The sequence below is a fragment of the Myotis yumanensis genome, unplaced genomic scaffold (genome assembly GCF_028538775.1).
Source record: "Myotis yumanensis isolate MYYU_CA2020_CCGP unplaced genomic scaffold, mMyoYum1.0.hap1 SCAF_7, whole genome shotgun sequence".
Lineage (NCBI taxonomy): Eukaryota > Metazoa > Chordata > Mammalia > Chiroptera > Vespertilionidae > Myotis > Myotis yumanensis.
Window position 1 is genome coordinate 45,706,237 of NW_027223758.1, and position 24,671 is coordinate 45,730,907.

Sequence of the window (24,671 nt, forward strand, 5' to 3'; positions counted from 1 at the left end):
ATCCAGAGGTAACCATGAACAATGTGTGGAGACTGGAATGGGGTGACCTCCTCTAAGCTCAGAGAGAGAATCAAATCATGCCTAACCCTCCCATCCCTCAAACAACTCTGTTCAGCTTGGGTTTAGTAGAAATGAATGACCTTGAGAGGGAAGGAAACTGAAAACAAGAGTGTTGTTCCCCAGAGTACACTGTACCTGAAGCATGGCTGTGGCCAGGGAGAGAGCTGGCATTCCAGGCATCTAGCTCCTATCCCACAGGGGTAGGGATATTTGTCCTGTGGACTGACTTGCCGGGGTTCATGTCCCAGCATCAAGAAGGGTTCAGGAATCTGGAAAAGGGGCTGCCCATAGATGACATAAGAATCCAGAGACTAATAAAGAGTCTGGAGACGAGGTATAATTTTGAAAGGCATTGGGGGTCAGAGGACCTTCAGCCAAAGGAACTGAAGACTCCCTCCTTGTCTAGGACCCTTGCTTTTATTAACACAATTTGTCCTAAGGCAAGGTGGAGATAATACACTTCCATGGGTAAGGTTTCAAAGGGTACAGAGGCATTGTTAGTTTGGGGAATAGCCTACAGCTGTTCAGGTGTTTGGCCAGTAGGAGGCAATAACATGTAGATTAAGAAGCCCTTTAACTGTCTGGCAGCCACAATCAGTTTCCTATTCAGGTTTGGGGAAATGCCTTTAGCCATTCCCAACAGGTGACTATATGTGCGACTCAAGCCTGTTGAGTCCCCAAGTTTCATCAACCTTTTGATGAAACTCTTGAAATTGTGACATGCTGGAATTGGTCTACGGCACTGACTTTTTAATTGATATATAATTCATAAACCATAAGGTTCACCTTTAAAATATGTACAAGTCACTGTTTTTTAGTATATTCACAAGGTTGTACAACCATCACCGTAATGTAATTCCAGAATGATTTTTATCACTCCTCAAAGAAACCCCATACACAGTTCTCCCTTCCTCCAAAATCTGAGTGGAGTGACAGGGGCTTGTAGATAGTAAAGTTTTGATTAACTAAGGCATAAGTCCAATCCTATATAATAAAAGGCTAATATGCAAATTGTCCCCTCAACTGGGAGTTCAACTGGGAGTTCAACCAGAAGTTCAGCCAGGGGGCGGGGCCAGCCGGCCAACCACCTGCAGTCTCTCTCCCAGGCTGGCCTGGCTGGATCTGCCCTGATTGAGGTGGGCGGGCTGGACCACACCTGTGCACAAATTTTTATTTTTTTTTCAACTTGAGAGCCATTTCCTATTCAATATAATGAAACAAAAGAATTTAAGAATGAAATTTGGTCACTCACAACATAGCAATAGTAATGTTATTTAGGTGGTTGTTTCAAAAACTCCAGAAACCCAATTGTATTTTCATCACCTACTAAGAGACACTATTAAAATACAAAAACAGAAAAGAAACATAAGCTTTGGAAAAGGTAGACTTTTAATAACTGCTTTTATCACCAGGTTAAGTCATGCAGTTACAAAGTAGTTAGAAATTTCTGAAAGGATATTATTGTTAAAAAAAGAAAAAGCTCATTCTTACATAAATAATATCGAGCACTTCATTGGGACACTACTATTCAAAAGGCCCTGGCAAAACACAACCGCCAACCCCAGGCTGTCTCCAGGCCACTGTTGAAGCTGTGTCGAAGGGGAGGCCCCTGAAAGGGGATACAAAGTCAGGGTGAGTTGGGCTATTATTGGCAATGCCCAGAGCTGCCAGCCAGACTCCAAAGAGGGAGCCCAAGTGGTTTTTTTTCTGGGACACTCTATTTGAATTATTGTTCAACCAGGCAACACAATAGACTTTGCGAAGAGAAGAGCAATTAATTAACATGAGGAGATTACTACATTCTTTGGACTATATGTCATCAATGTGGCTAATAAATTCTGACAGTCTCACACAACAGAAATAGGTGCCATCGTTTGCTATGCACCAACAACTGGGCTTGTCACTGGAAAAAGCCAAAACAAAACCCAGCAACAAAATACTAGTCTTCTTAGAGTTTCTTGCGCTTTGATTTTTTAGGGCTTGAGCCCTGTTTCACTTATAGGGTCTAGGATGCTTGTGTTGAGTAAAAAGGAGATACCCCAATATTCAAAGCTGCTAAATGTTCTCTTTGCCATAAAGACTCCGTGTAACTGTGTGAACATTTGGGATTTTTCTCCTCTGTCCTGAGGTCTCTGTCTGCTTTCTTCTTTGAGTTTCTTCCTAGGAGGATTAGAAGTGCATGAATGGAGGTTTACAGCATCTTCCCCTGCCCCAGGCTCTTGGCCATAGGCAACTTCTTAGCACCCTGAGCTCAGCAAGGGCTCCTGGAGGACTGCCTGGGGGAAGCAGAGAGGGGAGTGGCAAGGTGGCCATATGGTTCCAGGACCAGTGTCTTTATTTTTAACTGTGTGCTACTGCTGCCCCTCCCCCTCCTTGTCTGGTTCTGGGGTATAATCTGGACTAGCAGGAGTTGAATGGGGGAAATGCTGGTTCTCCCCGCTTTGGGGGAGGGGTAACACATTAGTTGAGCAGTAGGGATAGAAGGTATGAGCCTGGGAGTGCTTTAATAAATTATTTTCCTTGTAGATTTTATTTTTAATTTATCTGTGACCTGCCAGGGAAGGGAGAGGAGAGGTTGTGAGCACATGACAAAATAAAATAAAATGGATGATTCAAAAAAAAAAAAAAAAAAAGACTCCAAAGAGGGAGCCCAAGTGGTTTTTTTCTGGGACACTCTATTTGAATTATTGTTCAATCAGGCAACACAATAGACTTTGAAAAGAGAAGAACAATTAATTAACATGAGGAGGTTACTACATTCTTTGGACTATATGTCATCAATGTGGTTAATAAATTAAGTTAATAAATTTTTTTTATGAAAAAGTCTTTATTTGAAGGCAAAACAGTAAAACCCACAAGAAATTGTTAACAGCACGTGTTTATGCTTTATATCCTGAATCAGACACATTTAAACAATTCACAGCTACAGGAAACCTAGAACAAAATCAAATATTTTATCACATCAGGTTGAAAAGTTGGAGGATTTTGCATCTTATCGAAAATAATTTTTTGAAAATGTTTCTGTACAAATAAATGGCACCACACCCCGCTGCCTGAAGATACTAAGTGCAGCTGATCCCAGCGTGGCCGCCCGTGGCTCCCTCCAGGCCTCGCCTCCTTGTGGTGCACGGGGCCTCTAGTGATAGAAGAAAACAATAAGAAATAAGACCCAGGATGAAAAAGATTACAAACATGAGGAATAAGAATTCTCAGTCAAGGTTGTATCATAGGCCATTGTCACAAAATAGGGTGGAGATTCATGGAGCAGGAGAAGGATGGGTTTATTTGGGCTCAAAAAGAAATCAACCTGACTCCCATAGGACAGAAGCAAGTAGCTCAGCCTGGACATGGAAGAAGAAATAGTATGATGAGGTAGGATAAATTGGCCTTCCAGTGAACTTCTGAAGCTGAATTCTGAGACTAAGCTACCAAGATCCCTCATGCAGAAGTTGGGTTTGAGGAAAAGGCAGTAATTGATAAAAACCAGCAGTTTGCTTAAATATAGAGTTTGGATTAGCTCAAATAAGCAGACATTTCATACTCTTCACCCCCCACCCCGCCCCCTCCAATACACAGGATTATGACATCCTGACCATAGTGTCACTGAAGACTCAACAATTCTCAGAAGTTTTTGCATATGAATACTTGTCAACTTATGTCTTTGGGTATTTTCTGAATGTACACTGACATCATTGGTTCCAGGAATCCAGGTACCCAATGAAACACAAGAGGAAATTAAGTTTCAGGAACCATCCTTCTATTTCTAGTGTCTTTACAGGTTGGTTAAGAAATATTTCCTAGTTTATCCTGAACCTCACTTCCCTGTGAAGGGCATGATGATTTGACAGCATTGTTAAGTTGTAAATTATAGGGGACATTCTCTTTCTTTCTTTCTTTCTTTTTTTTAACCAAGAATGTGGTTGTACCTGTCTACAGGACAACCGGTTAGTGGAGAATATTCTTTAAGCTTAGAATAATAGAATGCCTGGTTAGCACAGAGCAGGGGCTTATTGGCAAAAGAGGTTCGCAAGGTTGCTTAACTTTTGGGAAGCCAAGTTTCCGAGTTCATTCAGTCACCATATACTTCCCATCTTACTACCTCTGAAACCAGCCTCTGTGTGCCTGGAAATAATCCTGCCCTTAATTTGCATCTCCCAGACTTGCAGAAGAAGTTATCACTTCCTTGAGTCTTCCGGTGGCCCAAGTCTAATAATATCTACTCCCACACATACTAGTTATGATCCGTTATTGCAAGAGAAACTCCTATTTTTGAAATCATCCCAGTGATATCTTCTCTACACTATGAGGGTTACTTGAGAAAACATGGTAAATGATTGTACTCTATGTAAGAAAATTGTTCTTGAAATTCAGGGCGTTAAATTGAGTACTCTGTCAATACTCATTTTGATTTACAATATCATTCGTATGATGCTTATCGTTTTAAAAGTATCTTTTAAAAATTTCTGAGATACAAGATTCCTGCCATAGTAGTTAAGATATTTCAGAAAGGTAGACAGGAAAGTATGAGAAGGAGCTCTGCCTCCACTCTCAAATAGGACTGCTGTCATAAGGTGCACAGATGGGGCTTACTATGACTGAAATTTATTCTCTCACACTTCTGGAAGTTAGACGTCTAAAATCAAGGTGTGCTTAGGCTTAGGCCCACATTACCTCTGAAGGCTCTGGGAGAACCCTTCCTTGTGTCTTCCTACTTTTGGAGGTTCTTAGTGTTCCTTGGCTTGTGCATTTAGCCTCTGTCGCTGTCTTCACATGACATTTCTGTGTGTCTCTTCTCTTCTTACAAGGGTAATAGTCATTGGATTAGGACCCACGCTGATCTAGTGCAACCATATCTTAACTAATTATGCCTATGACCTATTTCCAAATAAGATCACACTTTGAGATCCTGCATTTTTGAGAGATACTATTCAACCCACTATAATCAGCATTCCCATTAGCCAAACTAATCACTTTAAACAGTTTCAGGAGAAACCATCCAGCTATTTATCCTAATATATAAAAACCCTGGGTCCGTCACATCTGCAATGACCGGGAGGCTTGACCAACAGGAAGTCAGTCCTGAAGTCAGCGCTGGGTTGCCACAGCTGACTGCTATGGCTGTAGGCACAGTGATCCAGCACTGACTGCTGAGGGGGCTGCGAATCAGGCCCAGAGAGAGGCCTGAAAAGAGAAGCAGGGTCTGATCCGTAGCCTCTGTGGCTGCTGTTGATCAGCACCTGCCTCTCTCTTTAGCACCCAGCCTGATCATCAGCCCCGACTCCATTTCTCTCCAAGTCTCCACGGGGGCTACTGATCAGCCCTGCCTTTCTGATCAGGCCCTGTTAAAAGGCCCAGAGATGCTGACTGGCATAGAAACCGACCAATCAGAAGCAAATCTGGGTCAACTGTGAGGAGCCAATGGCTGCCTAGGAGGTGAAGCTTTTGACGCTGACTGGCATAGAAACTGACCAATCAGAACTAAATTGGCCAGCAGAGGAGGGCAGTTGGGGGTGAGATCAGGCCTGCAGAGGAGGGCATTTGGGGGTGATCAGGCAGGCAGAGGCAGTCAGGGGTGATCAGGTTGGCAGGGAAGGGCAGTTGGGGGCAAGATCAGGCCGGCAGGGGAGGGCGGTTGGAGGCCAGCAGGGGAGGGCAACTGGGGGTGGGATCAGGCCAGAAGGGAAGGACAATTGGGGGCAACCAGGCTGGCAGGGGAGGGAAGTTGGGGGCTAGATCAGGCCAGGAGGGAAGGGCAATTGGGGGCAACCAGGCCGGCAGGGGAGGGCAGTTGGGGGCCATCAGGCCGGCAGGAGAGGGCAATTGAGGGTGTGATCAGGCTGGCAGGGGAGGGCAGTTAGGAGTGAGATCAGGCTGGCAGGGGAGGGCCATTGGGGGTGAGATCAGGCCAGCAGGGGAGGGGAGTTGGGGGCAACCAGGCTGTCAGGGGAGGACAGTTGGTGGGGGGGTCCAGGCCTATAGGGGAGGGCAGTTGGGGGCCATCAGGCCAGCAGGAGAGGGCAATTGAAGGTGAGATCAGGCCGGCAGGGGAGGACAGTTGGGGGCGATTGAGCTGGCAGGGGAGCAGTTAGGTGTTAATCAGGCTGGCAGGGGAGCGGTTAGGGCGTGATCAGGCTGGCCGGCAGAAGTGGTTAGGGGCAATCAGGCAGTCAGGCAGGCAGGCAGGCAGGCAGGCGAGAGGTAAGGAGCCAGCCTTCCCGGATTGTGAGAGGGATGTCCGACAGCCGGTTTAGGCCCGATCCCTAAACCGGCAGTCAGACATCCCCTGAGGGGCCCCAGATTGGAGAGGGTACAGGATGGGCTGAGGGACACCTCTCCCAGTGCACGAATTTCATGCACTGGGCCTCTAGTTATTAAATAAGATATATATTTGTATCCATATGATCATGAATAAGCCTGAATAGCCCAGACACTGGGAGATCCATGCACATCAAAATGTACTTCTTCATGTTTATTTATTGAGGGTGATGGGGACAAGATGGTAAGTATTAGCACTGCCAATCATCCTGGGGCAGCACATGTGCAGACCATAATGCTTGCAGTAGGTAGAACATTCTGTGGCCTTGAAGGGCCAGCCAGCATGATATAGAGTGACTGAGGTCATGCCTCCTGTGTTGTTTATCCACTCTAGACCTCATGAAATGAGCTCAGGGTAAGCTGCACTCTAGTTTCTCCATTGTTTTTTTGGGAGGGTCGGGTGGGGGGGGGTGGTGGTCACTTCTGGTGGCAGCAGTTGAGAGACCATAGAAGTAAAGTCCTAGTTTCAAGGGCAAAGATTAAAAGAACAATACACAAAAGTGGCATATAGCCCTTCCCAAGACCTTAAAGGAGGACTAGTTCCAAAGGCAAGATGTGCTTAATGATGGACAACTTCTGACCCAGCCCCCTCAGTGTGTGTGTGTGTGTGTGTGTGTGTGTGTGTGTGTGTGTGTGTGTGATTTGGCAGAAAGAAAGGGAGGTGGGGGAGAAAAACAATGACAGTGGGGAGTCAGGGAGGAAAAGAAACACACAGAGAGAAATAAGGAGAGAAGGAGAGAGGGAATCAGAGAGAGAAAGAGAGACTGTGAGACAGCATAGAAGGAAGACAGACAGGGAAACAGAGAAAGAGAGAATGACGCCACGGAAGTGGATGGCATGTCATGGAATCACTATTGCTGACTGTATCTGGGAGCGAAGAGACTTGCTCTAACCGAAATGCCTTCTAAAAAGTGGTCTTCAAATTAGAGTAATCCTAAAGGTGTCCACAGCTCTTCTGTTGTATGAAAATTTCTAAAAATCAAAGGTATGTGTTCTCTTCTCCAAAATTTATCTGCCTTTACATGTCCTGTGTTCACAGTAGTAGGTTGCCCAATTCTCCCACATTTCACAAAAGAAAGGCAAACTTGTCATCTGCCTCAAATCTTACACCAGTGAGATGCCCAGGAGTGACAGGCAACATCTCATTGGGTCAATCAAGATGCTCTATGCCTTAGGGCTTCCTGCTTTCCTATTTTATAGGAAATCCTGGAAACTGAAGAATGGAATATCAGAGGAAAGTATTTTAGCTCAGATTGACTTGTTCTGAATAAGAATATTTAAAAATTAAGGCGGCAGTGGTTGGAGTAAAGACAAATTTTTAATAACAACACGTCTTTGAAGCTTAGATGACTGTCGAGATTATGTTCTTCTGAAGACAGAGCAGAAAAATATCTACAAGAGCTACTAAACACTAAATATGATTTTTCTACCCATGAATTTACACGTGAGAAAATTTTTTCTGCTATTCCTGATACTTACTGCAGGCACAAGAAAACGCAATACTAACTGGCATGTTTTACTGGGTTATATATTTTCAAGATACATTGGATAAAACCTATGGATAAAACCTATGAAATTTATTTCAGATTTGTCATGCACTCATCAATTAAAACATAAAGTTGATTTCATCAAATCATATCATGAATATTTTCTCCTATGAAAGTTACTCTTCATTTTATTTCATCTCTCAAAATGATGAATGGTTCAATCTTTTATAAACAAAATCCAAGATTCTATGTTAGATAAAGAACCCTTGAATTTTTATCAGTATACATTTTTATCTTAAATTAAAAAGCAGAGAAAATTTTTTTAATGATTTATCTCATTAGGAGAAGTTGCTCCAATAAAAACATTAGCTTTTGTGCTTAATAACTGTCAAAATTTTAATGTATTTATTATATTTTTCAATTTTATACTAACAATAAATGTAGCAATGACTCAATCTAAAAGAGACCTTTTAAACATTTAGAGCAATATGTTCATGAAAAATACAAACATTTCATATTTCAAATTTATATACATCTTTTCATTGGTGAGAAGGATGATAAAGTTATCAGTAAGAGACTTTAAAATCTAAAATTATTTAACTAGAATAAAATTCTTTGAAGGAAGTGGGATGGAAATATAATTTCCATGTAAAAAGGAATGATGTAAAATGTTCAAAAGTAAAAGGGATTGTGCATGTATTTTAAAAATGGATGATATCATTCACAATATATGTAAAGTGAACCATCATGCTGTATGCCTTAAATGTATACAGTGATGTAGGTCAATTATTTCTCAATAAAACTGGAAAAACAGTTTGAAAAGGATGATAGTGGGTATCATATGGGCAGCCTCCATTGGATGCTTTTAAAAGAGTGATGTAACAGTTTTATTTTAAAAGAGCAGTGTTCATAACAGTACATAAATTGTATCCTTTCCACCTATTTATATTATTTAGATGTCATCAAAAAACATGTCAGGGTTTAATGAGAAGTTATGAGTTGTTTTTGAGCAAAGGGTTTGCAGGGCCCAGACCCAGGCCATGGTGGAGCTGTGTGCTAACAAGTTCAGCACATCCCAGGCCACGCCTCTAGTGACATCATGTAGCAATGGCTGCAACAGCAACTCGTTAGTACAGGCATCACAGGGACAACATCCATTTCTGGCTTTCTCTCTTTAAAACAAGGGCTGACCATTTCTTGTCACACACCAACTGGGTAAACACCTTGGGTTCTGAAAGTTATTAAGGGAGGGAGGATCCAGGCAGAGAGAATGATATCATTATAGACAGGACGTGGCTGGATGACATTTCATCGGATTATGAATAGGAATGTGGTATTTCTACCAACAAACAAGAACCCTGGCCCAAACAGCTTCACTGGTGAATTCTACTGGATTAAAAGTTTAACATCAATCATTCTGAAACTTTTCCAAAAAATTGAAGAGGAGGGAGCATTTTCTATTTCATTTTATGAAGGCAGTATTACTCTGTTATAAAGCCAGATAAACACTATAAAAAGAAAACTACAAACCAACACCTCTTATAAATATTAATACAAAAGTCCTCATAAAATACTAGCAAACTGAATTTAGCAGCATACTAAGGGACTGTTTATCCTGACCAATTAAGATTTATTTCTGGAATATAAGGTTAGATCAACATACGAAAATCAGTCAGCCAATGTACTAAAAAATTAAGGAATTATGAGTAGTTTATTAGTAACTATGCATTACCAAATTAAATTATCTTCAATCATGACCAAAAATAGTACAGGATTCCAGATCCTAAATTAATTTTTTTTTTTTTTTTTTTTTTTTTTTGCTCGTGTGTGTTTTTGTACAGGGGCCAAAGGTTGTGACTGGCCTGGCCCTTGTAGTTCTTATTATGACTGAATGGTACACTTCAGGAAAAAGTATCAGGGAACTTTGAGAAATGAGATTCTCAAAAGTCCTGGACTTTATCCAGCATGCCTGAGGGGTACATATCAAGAGGGAGAAAAAGAGAGAGAGAGAGAAAAAAAGAGAGAGAGAGAGAGAGAGAGAGAGAGAGAGAAAACCTCAAGGGTGTCACCTGTGCTTCTCCATGGTTTCAGGTGAGAAATTTGCTGTCATTAAAATGAGTGAGTTTTTTTTTATGCTTACTCTGTGCCAGTTTTGTCCTAGGCTCTATAAAAGATAAAAAGTAAAATGAGACAGATTCTATCTTCATGTTGCTCAGCCACTCATTGGCAATATCTGCCAATAAATACACATTAAATAGAGTAAGTAAGTAACTTGAGAGGATAAGATGTAGAATATGATGAAACTCAATGGGCAAGACAGCAACAGGAAGTCTGTGCAGCTGCCTAGAAAATCTGGGACCATTGTTTTAACACAATACATTTCAAAGCCTTAGCTCTTTTTGCACAGTCTGCACCCCAGGAGCAAGCTCCAGTGATTCTGCAAGCTTTGTTCTTTAATAAATTAAGCAAACATGAACTAAAGGGGCTGTTACCTTGTCTCTATTCATTGTGCTGTGTAATTGAGAAACTCAAAGCTAGTTTGCCTCTTCCCGGTGAAAAAACCAGTTAGGCAACAGAGCAGCGTCCTGACATTCATATAGTGGTACTGGGTGCTATGAAGAGTGGGGATGGAGGTGGGAGAATAGGGGTGGGGGTGAGGGTAGGGGGTGGGGGTATGGTTATAGAATCTCAAGATTCAATACTTAATGGGCTGTCTTCCTTGGCTAAGGGCACAGGATCTCATTTCCTTGAGGCTGTGGGCTAGTACTATAACCTCGGAGAAGCAGATAACTGTGCCGCGCCAGCACAGCGAAGGGTGATCCTGAGTAGGGCGGTGAAAGGATTGAGAAAAGACAGACAAGAGAATGAAAGCTGGGTCTCAGTGGGATGCTGCTCCCTGATGAGGAGACAGCACCAGCGCCCACAAGCCGTGTCTTTATTTTATAGCAGATGCCACGAGGCAAAGTAGGGGCGTGATCAAGTTGTTTACAGCATTCTCATGAGATTCAACCCTACTCAACTACATGCACCTGAACTCTATCACAAAGCACATGGGGCCACGTGTTCGGACCATAGGTTCAAGATTACAACTATAGCTGTTGGCTATAATTGTGCTGGGAGGGCCCTGCCCTCCAGCTGGGACTTGCACATGGCAATGAGAGGACCCTGTCCTTTCATTAGTCCGAGGCTTTAACCTGGCCAAACACTGTAGCCGCGCCCCACAGATAACCAAATAGCCCTTGGTTCCAGAATCCTAGACTAGAAACTAAAAAGACCTTCGAAGCAAAATCAGCAGCAAGCATAAATGACAATAATATACTTAAAGGGTGAAAAATATACAAGCAAAATAAACGTTTAGCAAAACAAACAGCAGCATGCGTGTTTTGGTAGGTCTGCTGAGCTGTGGCACTTTGTGGGGGCAAGCTTCCGGCCTCAGAGATGGGGTGAGATACCAGGACCCCAGAAAGGACTCCAGAAAATCATTTGCTTCAATTGCCTGATTTGCAACTGCAAAAATTGGGGCCCAAAGGATTTTCTCAAGATTGCCAAGGAAAGAGGACTAATATTTTGGCCTCAGTCAGAGGGACCTAAGGGGCATGGTCCCTACTCCCAGAACTCTCCTGGAGCTTGTGGGGTAACCAATGCCTTCTTCTTCTCCAGTTCTCAAAGCTTCTTCCTTCTTCTCCACCATCCCTTTTATTCTGCCACTTAGATCCCACCACATTGAACTTATCTCTTTCCACCCTGTTCTTATCTGGTATGCTATAGAAATTTGAAGTATTCTTATACTGATTAAATCAAGTATTCTGATTTGAATCTTTACAAAAATTTTACAAGTGGATATATCAACTATTTTTATATTTCTCTCTCTAAAAATTAGTATGTTAATTAAACTGCTTGGTGACCCTGCATTCACTCTGATTAGAATATCACTCCTTCCTACTCCTGAAGCTCTCTCTTGGGTCCCAGCCCTGGAAAAGTTTCTTTTCTTTTTTAACTCTTCAAATGAAACTCAACAATATACACAAACCTCAGATAACAGTAGCACATAAAATTTACTATTTCCTGCTTTCAGCATTACTCAGTACCTAGGTTGGAAATCTAAAAATAACAAGGCAACAGTACAGTAACTCCCAGCAGTCAACCTGTGTGTTCTCTGGGTAAGCCTTTCTTTGGGAAACTGAACTTTGCCTCCTTATCCTACCAATACAAACACTGGAATGCAGTCTCCAAGGAACCTGGAAACAGAGAAGGTGGTGCCTATGGGGCGTGGCTACAGTGTTTTGGCCAGGTTCAAGCCTCGGACTAATGAAAGGACAGGGTCCTCTCATTGCCACGTGCAAGTTCCAGCTCGAGGGCAGGACCCTCCCAGCACAATAATAGCCAACAGCTATAGTTGTAAGCTTGAACTTATGGTCCGAACACGTGGCCACACGTGCCTTGTGATAGAGTTCAGGTGCATGTAGTTGAGTAGGGTTGAAACTCACGAGAATGCTGTAAACAACTTGATCACGCCCCTACTTTGCCTCGTGGCATCTGATATAAAATAAAGATAAGGCTTGTGGGCGCTGGCGCTGTCTCCTCATCAGGGAGCAGCGTCCCACTGAGACCCAGCTTTCATTCTCTTGTCTGTCTTTTCTCAATCCTTTCACCCCCGCACTCAGAATCACCTTTGGCCATAACAAGTGGCATCCGAACAGGCCTGAGTTCGGGGGAATTTAAAAAGTGGTCAGGTGGCCCTAACCGGTTTGGCTCAGTGGATAGAGCGTCGGCCTGCGGACCTAAGTTTCCCAGGTTCGATTCCGGTCAAGAGCATGTACCTTGGTTTCGGGCACATTCCCAATGGGGGGCGTGCAGGAGGCAGCTGATTGATGTTTCCCTCTCATCGATGTTTCTAACTCTCTATCCCTCTCCCTTCTTCTCTGTAAAAAATCAATAAAATATATTTAAAAAAATAAAAATAAAAAGTGGCCAGGTGAAAGGAGGCTCCAAGGCACACGCAGAGAGTAAGCTTAAAAAACAAAAGTAAGAAAATAAGAAGTTAAGCTTAAAAAGCAAAAGTAAGAAGTCCAAAAAACAAAATAAGGTAGGGAGCCGAAGTGTGGTAAAATTAGCTCGGTGTAAAACATGGGAAAATGCTTAATTGAAGCATTTTTAAAGTAAGCATTTTTAAATTTCTAAGGTAGAAATAAGGGGAAGCAACTTAGAGATTGCTATATAGATGAAGGCCCAGAGAAAATTCCTGGTTCTATCTTCAGTTTGTGGTCCATGATTCGGGACTACCTAGAGCCCCTTCCCAAAAAGGGATAGATGTAAGACAAACAGTAGAAAGTGACCAGAACCTTCTGGCTCCATTTATACCTTTGGCAGCTTCATTACCTCCTCCAGTCCCTGGGGCTACCATTCCAGTGGGGGAAAGCCCTCTGGACAAAGTGCTTCCTCCCAAAAAAGAACGAGAATTGGAGGAGGAGGCAGAGTGTGAACAACGCAGGCAAGACTGGGATGATGGGGGTCTAAGACAAGCCTTTGGAAAGCTTACTGTTACTTGTAAGCCTCTCCAGTCACATTCTAAACAAGCAAGAACAAGAGTGGGATCTCTGTCTCTATTCCAGTGGTCTCTGTATGAGGCTAGGCAGGCTGGGGAAGACACTTCAGGATTTAGTAGCCAATCGTACTCTTAAAATGCAATTACTAAAACAAAAAGGGGGAGAAGAGGTTGTGTTTGTATCTTTCCAGTAGGAGCAGTACAGTCAATTTGGGTGCCAGAACGGTACGTGTGACACCACAATGGACCCAGAGAAGCTCCTTGTCCCTCTGTTCTAGAGACTGAGAGTTGCACCAATGACAGCAAAGAGGAAGAAAAAGAAAACAAAGGCTACACTAGGGGCTAAGGTGCCAACATGGGGTCAGCTGAAGAAGCTAACAACTGAGGCCCAGCAAATAGCAGAAAAGCAAGGAATGGAAGTTACTCCTTCAGCCATGTTTATGGCTGTTAGCATAGAGAAATAAGAGGTAGAACATAAGTAGAAATAAGTGGTAGAAAATAAGTGGTAGAAAATAAGTGGTAGAAAATAAGTGAATAGGAAGATACAAAATAAGGTAGAAAATAAGTAGAAATAAGCTGTAGAAATGTAGAAATAAGCGGGGGTTTGCAACCCAGGAAAGGTTTGGGCAAGGGCAGCCAGGCCTACCTATGGTTCTGTAAGCGGGGGTTGCAACCCAGGAAGGTTTGGGCAAGGGCAGCCAAGCCTACCTATAGTTCATAGTTAGAGGTAGAGAAGTAAATAGAAAATAAGTGGTAAGAAATAAGCTATAAAAAATAAGTGTTAGGAAATAAGCTGTAGAAATAGAGAAATAAGTAGAAATCAGTGGTAGAAATAAGTGGTAGGAATAGAGAAATAAGCGGTAGAAAATAAGTAGAAAGAAGCTGTAGAAATAGAGAAATAAGTGGGGTTTGCAACCCAGAAAAGGTTTGGGCATTGTAGCCAAGCCCACCTATAGTTCATAGTTAGAGGTAGAGAAATAAATAGAAAATAAGGCCAAAACCGGTTTGGCTCAGCGGATAGAGCGTCGGCCTGCGGACTAAAAGGTCCCAGGTTCGATTCTGGTCAAGGGCATGTACCTGGGTTGCGGGCACATCCCCAGTGGGGAGTGTGCAGGAGGCAGCTGATCGATGTTTCTCTCTCATCGATGTTTCTAACTCTCTATCTCTCCCCCTTCCTCTCTGTAAAAAATCAATAAAATATATTAAAAAAAAATAAATAGAAAATAAGTGGTAAGAAATAAGCTGTAGAAAATAAGTGGTAGAAATAAGCTGTAGAAGTAAGAAATAAGTAGAAATAAGCGGTAGAAATAGAGAAATAAGTAGAAATAAGTGGTAGAAATAAGCTGTAGGAATAGAGAAATAAGTGGTAGAAAATAAGCAGTAGAAAATAAGTAATTGGGAGGTACAAAATAAGGTAGAAATCTCCTAGGTTTTGTTTAAGCCACTGTAAAGCAGAAGATGGCTGTGGTTGATGATGTTTAAGGAAGTAATTTTTATTTTCGACCTAGATTGTAAGCTCTTGCAGCAGTTGCATTGTTTCTAGGCTTTGGTTATCTTTCCATGAGCGACCTGATAGCTCCCTGGGACTTTGGGTCTGTGTGAGACGCCAGACTCAGAGTTGAAGGTCTCCAGCTCTGCAGGACCGAGGGCTGCTCGTTTCCATGCAGCAGCAGCTAAAGAAAGAAGCTGTGAAGGGACCAGACTTTCACTGGCGTGGACAGGGCTGATTTGACTGGGACTGGTGCGGACTCAGTGTCAGGGTCAACCGTCCAAACAGTCTGATCCAGGGGACTAGTTTTGCATCTACAACATCTTTGCATCTGCGGCATTTTACTACACAAGTGGCCGAGGTATCAACATGGAGTCAGCTGAAGAAGATGGCGACTAAGGCCAAGCAGATGTTAGAAAAGCATGTGGAAGCTATGCTAGCGTTGGGGAACTGTCAGTTTTCTGTGCTATCTTGCAGAGCTAAATCTAAAGACTCTGGGTGGAATGTCCTGAAAATATTAACATGTTTGTAGCTTGATTTTGCATTGGTATTGCTTTGTTATTAGCCAGAGTTTTGTTCTCTTGTTAACATTGCTGTTTATAGTTTTGTTAATAGCCAGGGGTTTGTTTTGATGTTTTGATGGTGCTGAATAATTTATTTAGAGTTTTTTGGATAATGTAAACAGGCGTGTTTAAAAACAAAAGTAAAGGGAGATATGTGGGGCGCGGCTACAGTGTTTTGGCCAGGTTCAAGCCTCAGACTAATGAAAGGACAGGGTCCTCTCATGCCACATGCAAGTCCCAGCTGGAGGGCAGGACCCTCCCAGCACAATCATAGCCAACGGCTGTGGTTGTAAGCTTGAACCTATGGTCCAAACACGTGGCCCCACGTGCCTTGTGATAGAGTTCAGGTGCATGTAGTTGAGTAGGGTTGAAACTCAAGAGAATGCTGTAAACAACTTGATCACGCCCCTACTTTGCCTCGTGGCATCTGCTATAAAATAAAGACACGGCTGTAGGTGCTGGTGCTGTCTCCTCATTAAGGAGCAGCGTCCCACTGAGACCCAGCTTTCATTCTCTTGTCTGTCTTTTCTCAATCCTTTCACCCCCCCCCGCCCCAACTCAGGATCACCTTTGGCCATAACACTTATTGAGAAATGGAACATTTCTAGTGCTCCAGAAAGTTTCCTTCTCCAAGAGAAATAACCACTGCTTCCATTTTTGTTACCATATGTACTTGGGTGTGTAGTTACTGGTCTTATTTATTTTTTATTTTTTGGCCTGTCTTCATTGACTCAGCATGATGCTTTTCATATGGACCCAGTGTTGTCATGTGTATTAGCAGTTCGTTTATTTTTAATGCTGTGTAGTGTTCCGATGTATGGATGCACCATAGTTTGTTTACACCTTCTCCTCCTGATGGACATTTAGTGGTTAGCTCTTATGTGTAAAACTACTATCAACATTCTTGTACAAGGCTTATTGTGGAAATATGTTTTCATTTCCCTTGGATAAATACTTTGCAGAGGACTCATTAGATCACAGGGTAGTTGCATATTTAACCTTTTAAGAGGCTGGCACTTGCCCCAGGGGTTGTAATATTTTGCATTCACACCAGCGGTATAGGAGAGGCCTGGTTGCTCCTTACATCGGTCAACATTTGTTGTAGTCAATCTTTCTTATTTACTCATTCTAGTGGGTGGGATGTGGTATGACTTTGTGTTTTAATTTGCATTTCTCTGATGACTAATCCTGCTGAGCACCTTGTTATGTTCTTGTTGGCCATTCATACATAATCTTCAGTGAAGTGCCTATACAAATATTTTGTTCATTTGTTTATTATTTTTTAATCCTCACCTGAGGCTATTTTTTCCATTGCTTTTTAGAGAGGTTGGAAGGAACAGAGGCGGAAGACAAAAAGAGAGAGAGAGAGAAAGAGAGAGAGAGAGAGAGAGAGAGAGACATTGATGTGAGAGAGACATGTTGATTGGTTGCCTCCAGTACATCCCCTGGCCGGGGCCGGGGATCTAACCTGGAACCCAGGCACATGCCCTTGACTGGGAATTGAACCTGAGAGTCTTTGGTGCTTGGGCTGCTGCTCTAACTGCTTAGCAACACTGTCCAGGGATCGTCCATTTATTTATCTCTAGCTTGTGGGGTTGTAGTTCTTTGTGTTTTCTATATACAAACACTTTTGCAGGTGTATGCATTGTGAATATTTTCCCCAAACTGCAGCTCACCTAGTTTCTTAATTGTGGCTTTTGATGAGACTTATAGAATTTTTCAAAGGCAAGTTTCAGGTAGTGAATTCCTTTTGACTTGCTTGAGGCAATACTCCAAGTGGACAGACTAAAGTATCGAGACCTATACGAGGCTTGAAGTATCCATCTTTCTAATCCTTAGGGTTGCTTATTATGGTTGAAAGGCACTTTTTGTGCCTCCTGGAAAATAAAACAGTAACATAGCTGATTATTTTTATTTTTTAAACAAATATACTTTATTGATTTTTTACAGAGAGGAAGGGAGAGGGAAAGAGAGTTTAGAAACATCGACAAGAGAGAAGCATCGATCAGCTGCCTCCTGCACACCCCCTACTGGGGATGTGCCTGCAACCAAGGTACATGCCCTTGACTGGAATCGAACCCGGGACCCTTAAGTCCACAGGCCAATGCTCTATCCACTGAGCCAAACCAGTCAGGGCTGATTATTTTTCTTGAGTCTGTGCTTCACACTCCATTTTGTTACAACTGGGTATTTGTCAAATGCTAACTAAGTACAAAGTTTTCTAAATGTTGTTTTCAAAACTCTTGATTTTCACATGGCATGACTTCTTTTGAAGCAATTGCTATCTGTAATGGAAAATAAGAGTTATAGGGATTCATTGAAAAAAGTCCCACTGTTTTGAAAACATCCTATCAAAAAATGGATGTTTTGCAAGCTGGTTGTGGGGATGCCCAGGAGGTACAAACCATAGCAAAATTACTTGTTGGAATATCATTCTCACTTTATATTACTGATCATGTGTGGATCCTCCTCAACTGCAGTCAGTGAGGAAGGCTTTGGTGTGTTCTTGACCAGGCTACCCTCCAATTTTCCAAATGGCCAATTCTAAACCTTCATCTCTTGCCTTACCCCAACCTGAACTGCATCACTTTTTCTTCCTCTCAATAAAAAGATAGCAAGTTTAGTGTAACACATGGTTATTGAGTGCTTACCACATGTCGGGCATTTAGCAAAACATAGTCCCTGTCCATGAGGAATTAACAGTCTAGACAAAATTTTTAACAGTTATATGTGCAAATTTATTTAAGTGCGTATTCATCCTTCTCTGCTCTTGTGTTTGGGAAGGGCCATATATCATTGTGTAAAGTTGGTACTTCCTCCCTCATTGTGTCTTACCCCTTACACCTCTTGAATAACTTTCCCCACCGATTGTTCTCTCTCTTTCCTCTAACAACCACCACTTGGTGGTCATTTTAGTTTGCCCTTCATTACAAAAATTTAGTAGCCAGTTTCACATCAAGCTGCCTTGTGAACCTTTCTTAATTCTGTATCTAATTCAAACAAATGTCAGTAAATATATATATTTACCACAGTCTCTCAAGAAAATGCCAAATAGGTGGGGCTGCCCGATAAAATACAGACCACTATTTACACAATGTCTTAGGACACCATTTATGCAATGTCTGCTAAGATCACTTATACCCTCCTAGTTCTCCAAGTTACCTCCAGGTTTTTCTTCTCCCTTAACTTCTGATGAAAGCCAGCAAGTACAGGTGGGGCTAGTGGTGACCTGGGCGAGCTGAGGGAGTAGCTGGGGGTAGAAATCCAGCCTGCACTCCACTCTCCAGCCCACTCTCACTGTCCTAGGCTATGAGACCCAGAAAAGAACACTTCTTACCTCACTCAAATCCTGAAAAATTTTGAGAGAAAGTGAATTCGGGAGGATGGAGAACAAAATATTTATGACTGGTAAAAAGACAGGTTGAAACAAGATTAGATATGAGCCTAAAATGGGTTTTCTAATTCTGGTTCTTAGAGTTAGACATACATCCAACCTAGTCAGGGAAATTACTGGAATCTCAATGGAGGGTGCTGCCCTGGAAAACGTAGGGCAGAAAGAATAGACCGGAATGGGCACTTTCTTAGGACAGCTAGCACCTACCTCAGGAAACTGGAGGGAAGCTCTTCTCCCAGAACCACCAGCAGGCTATGGCATAGAGGAAATGTGTTGGCCACCTCTTCTGAGCCACTTCAAATTCTGCCACCCCACCTCCTAATCTAGGTGCTAACAAGACTACCGGTTCTGCACAAGCTCTAAATAATTTTGTGCATTTCAACTTGACAGCACCTCCCCTCACATCTCATTTCCAGCTCCAGAGCTTTTCTGATGCCTTGGTGTGGGTTGCACATGCTTGGTACCCATACAAGTGCAACCTGAGTTCATAGGTCAATGGGATGAAAGCCAATGGGCTGAAAGCCAAGAGACAAAGGCTTCTCTCATTCTTCTACTGAGAAGGCAGTTTTAACACTTGGAGTGCGGGAAACGAGTTAGGTCGGCTCGCGTGAATTGCGCGTACTCCGCGGGAGCCGTCTTTAACTCGGTTCATATAGATTTGCGGTGGAGTGCGGGAAACGTGTAAACTCGGGCCGATTGTAACTGCGTATTACCAAATATTTGTTTGTTTGCCGTTCACAAAGATACCTACCTGCGTATGCGAACCGTTTCATACCCATTGGGGTAATAGGTATCATAAAAATCCCTGATTTTGCGCGGGAAACCTAAATAATTGCCCGCGCCATCTTATATTTTGGCGGGAAATTCACCCGACACCGTAGTGTCAAGATACTTTTTATAAGGTTCTCCTGAAGGTCTATGGCAGTGGTCGGCAAACCGTGGCTCGCGAGCCACATGCGGCTCTTTGGTCCCTTGAGTGTGGCTCTTTCACAAAATACCACATGCGGGCATGCACGTACGGTGCGATTGCAACTTTGTGGCCCATGCGCAGAAGTTGGTTTCGGAAAGGAGATAGATGAAACAAGTATACAAGATGAGTGTGGATGGGAGATTTGGAAGGGGTCGACTTCAGCGAATGTACCTCAATCAGATTGAGGACGTTTTTAGCAAAGGCCAGTTTAGGAGTACCCTAATTAAGTTAATAACAATGTACCTACCTATATAGTTTAAGTTTAAAAAATTTGGCTCTCAAAAAAAATTTCAGTTGTTGTACTGTTGATATTTGGCTCTGTTGACTAATGAGTTTGCTGACCACTGCCCTAGCTGGTTATGCTCAGTGGATAGAACATCTGCCTGCGTACTGAAGGGTCCCATGTTCAATTCTGGCCAAGGGCACATGCCTGGGTTGTGGGCTCAATCTCCAGTAGGGGGCGTGCAGGAGGCAGCTGATCAATGATTCTCATCATTGATGTTTCTATTTCTCTCTCTCCCTCTCCCTTCCTCTCTGAAGTCAATAAAAATATATTTTAAAAAAATGAGCCCAAGAGCTTCCCCTCTGATAAGGAAAATAACAAGAGTACAGTAAACCAAGGATGAAAAAGACCTCCTTTGATCAGCCCTTCTTAGTTAGCAAGGAAGCTAAGAAAATCAGTCCTTTTTTAATTAGACCTTAAGGGAGATGAAAACAAGATGAAGAGGTGTAGGATTGGCCTTACGCATTGATATGAGGTTTCCAAGCCATGGAATTCTCTGGCTGGAATTGGCTCACATCAAAAAACCCTTGCTCTGAGCACAGAAAGACTGGACAGATTCTGGACTCCTTTTAGTTCTATGGTTGGTTGCATACAGGTATTTTTATGTGCAAAGTGGCTATTAGGGCCATCATTTTAAACCCAACTTTTCTAGTTCTCATGTCTAGTAGAGTGGTTTCCTTTTGTCCAGAGATGACACCTTGCATGCTGAGGAAGAAGAGAGACGTCACCGGCCATGAAGGGCTCTTTTTGTAACCTCAGTGCAGTGCACTCAGCCATCAGAGCTTACCTTTGGGCAGTGGAATCAACCCAGGAGGATGGGCTGTGGGTAATGTGGACAAGAATGGCTTGGTAAGCTGGGCTTGTCACATAGTGCTGATTCTGGCTACTGTATACTGCAGACATTGTTTTTTGTTTTTGTTTTTGTCTCCAGCTTTCATCCCTACCCCTAATCTATAATCTCTTTTACACAGTCTTGAATCATACTTCTGAACTCACTTTAAGTACGGTTGGCTTGTTGCTGCTACCAAGCTTTTAAACTGAAACCACAGAATAACTCCTGCTGGAGCTCATTCTTCTGTTCTTTTTATGGGACAGGAATTACCTGCCAGCAGATTGCTGAAGCTCCACGTAAAAACCTATGCTCCATGGAGGAGGGCACAAAAGATCTGGGGACGAATGTGTTTGGGCCAGGAAGCATCCATCACGGCCAGAATCTTTCCCATTGAGTAGCTCTGTGCCTGCAAGTGGACATGGGCAATCCCTGGGATGTGGAATATGGCACTGCCAACTTGAATGTGTACACATTATTCTTTTTAGACAGTTGGCTTATTTTCTTGAATAGAGGTTAGCTTGCCAATGCTTCCCCTTTAGCAGAGCAGAGAATGTTCAAGAACTGGGTGCTTCTCCAGAAAACACTGGCCATCCTGAGAATCTCAGGGACTCAAAGCCGCTCCTGATGACATTTAAGGAGCCTTCCTCTGAGGACTGAACTTACCTCCCAGCAAGTGTAGAGCTGAATCACTAAGGACACAAATGGAAAGGGAGGGGCAAAAAGTGAAGGCTTTATATTTCCTCGTCAGGGACGCAGCTCCAATCTCACCTACCAAACTGTCCACTTCACCACCAGAAAGCAACAAAGGTAAAGAGCTCCAGCTGTGCTTGTTGTTAAAGGGGAACAGATCAAAGTAGAAAAATATGGCATTTGGACAGGGTTGTAGTGAACCAAATGAGGGGCAGCTTATTCTTTAAGCAAGTGTGGCTTTTCCTGACACCTTGTCATACCTGTATATCCTAGTGTTAATTTGATTAAAATTTCTTCCTTCCACAGATGTTTAGTGAGTGGCTAGCCAGGACTGGTCTAGATAGTGAAATAAAGCATAAAAAACAAAGTCTTTGTTTTAATGGAGGTTGTACTCTAAAGGAAGGGGGTTTCAGGACAATAAATACATGTATAATATATAACATACACTATAATATATTCATGTATATATAGTTTATTTATGTTTATATAAATATATATAATATATAAGGCAAATAAATAAGTACACTATGCATATATAATACATAGGGCAAATAAGTAAAACTGTGCATATATATGTATACACTATTGTAACGGACTGAAAGATAACTGGAGAAATGTGGCCAGTGAAAGCCTTATTGATGGTGTTATCTGAGCAGAGAGAGAAATGAACTGCTGGAGTGAGACATTTGGATAATTTGGGGAAGAGCATCCCAGCAGAGGAACAGACCATGCAAAAGCCTTGAGGTGGAATCTGCAGGGCATTGATATGACTAGAACAGAGGGAGCTGGTGGGGAGGCTGGTAGCAGATGAGACAGAGTTGTAGGGGCCAGATCATGAAAGAGTCTGGCCTCTGCTCTGAAAGAAAGGGAAGCCACTAGGGTTTTTGAACAAAGGCCATAAGCAGTTCTGCTGTTAGTACATAACCAACTGGTATTTAAAAACATCACTCTATCTTCTCTAGAAAATATAATGGAGGTGGGTCAGGACTAAAGTAGGAAAATGAATTGGGAGAGTATATCATCCATGAGGGGGATGATGATAGCTTTGACCAGGGTGGTAGCTGGAGAGTGTGAAAAATGGGTAGATGGTGAGTATTTCTGAAGACGGAGAAAATGGGATTTTTTGATAGATGGAATGTTATGTGAATGAGAAAGTGTTTAAGGATGATCCCACAGTTTTTAGTCTGAGCAAATGAAGAAATTGAACTGTCATTTATAAAGATCAAGATAGCTGCTAGGGGTGTATGCTGGAGAGAGGTTCAGGAAGTCACGAGTTTGCTGTTGGACATGTTAAATTTGAGATTCATATTACATACTCAAGTAGAGATGTTGAGTAGGTAGTTAGATATATGAATCTGGAATTCAAGGGCAATATAAGTTTGGTAGCTAAAAGCATATCAGTGACAATTAAAGCTGGAAATTGGGTGAGATCACCTGTCTGAGTGTAAACAGAGGAGAGGACTAAGATTTGAGATTCTGCAAATGAGACCAAGAAGGACTGGCCCAGTGAGGCAGGTGGTGAACCAAGAAAAAACAATGACCTAGAGGTTAAAGGAAGAAAGTGTTTGATGCCAATGGAGGTTTTTGGAGAATGACACCTCCCCAAGGGCAAGAACTGTGCTCAATAAGTTTTGTATCTACAACCCCTTTTAGTTAGGATTGCTCAATAAGTGTTTATGGGACTGGATAAAATAAACTCTTCCTTCTTGACAAAACATTGTCTTTAGATAACACATATTCCAGAATTATATTTTTCTCTCAGATTTTCTTCTTCCAGTCCTCCATTTTAATTGACATCATGGCTGTGGCCCAGGGCGAGGGCTTTGGGCACCTTCTCATGGCATGACCTATTTGCTAGTATTGCATTACTTTCATGGAGGAAATGAGCAGAGAAGTTTGCCTGAGTTTGTCTTATTGATTCTCACCTTGTTTGTTCATGAACGACCAGGATGCAAGTGTTCTCACCTTGTGACAGTGGACAGTCTAGTGGGAAAGTACCTCATTTAGCTGAGTTTATGTAGCTCAAGAATTTTTCTGTACAAATTCCAGGGTGGGGAGTATTGTTAAACATGAAAATTCAGAGCACAAAGATCTAATTCCTTCTGCTCTTTTGCTCCAGAACAATCAGATCACTTTTAGATGTGCACAAATGATAGCTTTGAAGTACTGGTTGAAAAGAACAGTAAATCTTCTATTCATTAGAATCTAAAACTACTGTGAATTCCCCTCTCTAGCATTTTCTAATTTCTGAAGCAGTGTGCTCAGGCTCTTTAATTCCTGAAATGTAATAACTAAACTCCAGGTATTATCTATATCTGCAAGTAATATTCTGAGCTGTTTTTTTTTTTCTGTTCTCAGGTAGTGCTAGTCATAAAATGGATTCCCTCAGCACAGCAAACATTGAATTTTGCCTTGATGTGTTCAAAGAGCTGAACAATAACCATGTGGAAGATAATATCTTCTTTTCCCCACTGAGTTTGCTTTATGCTCTGAGTATGATCCTCCTTGGTGCCAGAAGAAACAGTGCAGAACAGATGGAAAAGGTATGGAATGCACCAAAGATGTCCCCAGAGTCTGGAAGTTTTACCTGTGCCCCCTATGGGTCAGCCAAATTACTTATATCTTTACACCAAGAAAACTGCCATCTTGTGAAAGAACACACTTGGGCAAATCATATTTCTTAAAAGTGGATAATGAGCTGAAACTGGTTTGGCTCAGTGGATAGAGCATCAGCCTGCGGACTGAAAGGTCCCAGGTTCAATTCCGGTCAAGGGCATGTACCTTGGTTGCGGGCATATCCCCAGTAGGAGATGTGCAGGAGGCAGCTGATCAATGTTTCTCTCTCATCGATGTTTCTAATTCTCTATCTCTCTCCCTTCCTCTCTGTAAAAAATCAATAAAATATATTTTTTAAAAAAGTGGATAATGACTTAAATAATGTAATACATTATCCTATATAATAAAGAGGTAATATGTAAATTAACCCTCATGCCCTCACAAGATGGCTACCTACGACCAGGCTGGCAGGGGGGATGACCAAAGA

General features: G+C 42.3%; 1 protein-coding gene across 2 annotated transcripts in view; it reads left to right on the forward strand.

Moving 5' to 3' along the window:
- Positions 1 to 24,671, forward strand: part of SERPINB11 (serpin family B member 11) — a 43,294-nt gene that overhangs the window by 9,202 nt on the left and 9,421 nt on the right. The window contains exons 1-2 of one of the 2 annotated variants that reach the window (XM_070420423.1): positions 21,716 to 21,745; positions 23,987 to 24,171. In XM_070420423.1, the coding sequence (XP_070276524.1) occupies positions 24,004 to 24,171 (168 nt within the window). In that variant the 5' untranslated portion in view covers positions 21,716 to 21,745; positions 23,987 to 24,003. Of the gene's footprint in view, positions 1 to 21,715; positions 21,746 to 23,986; positions 24,172 to 24,671 lie in introns of those variants that run through there. The other variant, XM_070420422.1, reaches the window with a different exon arrangement.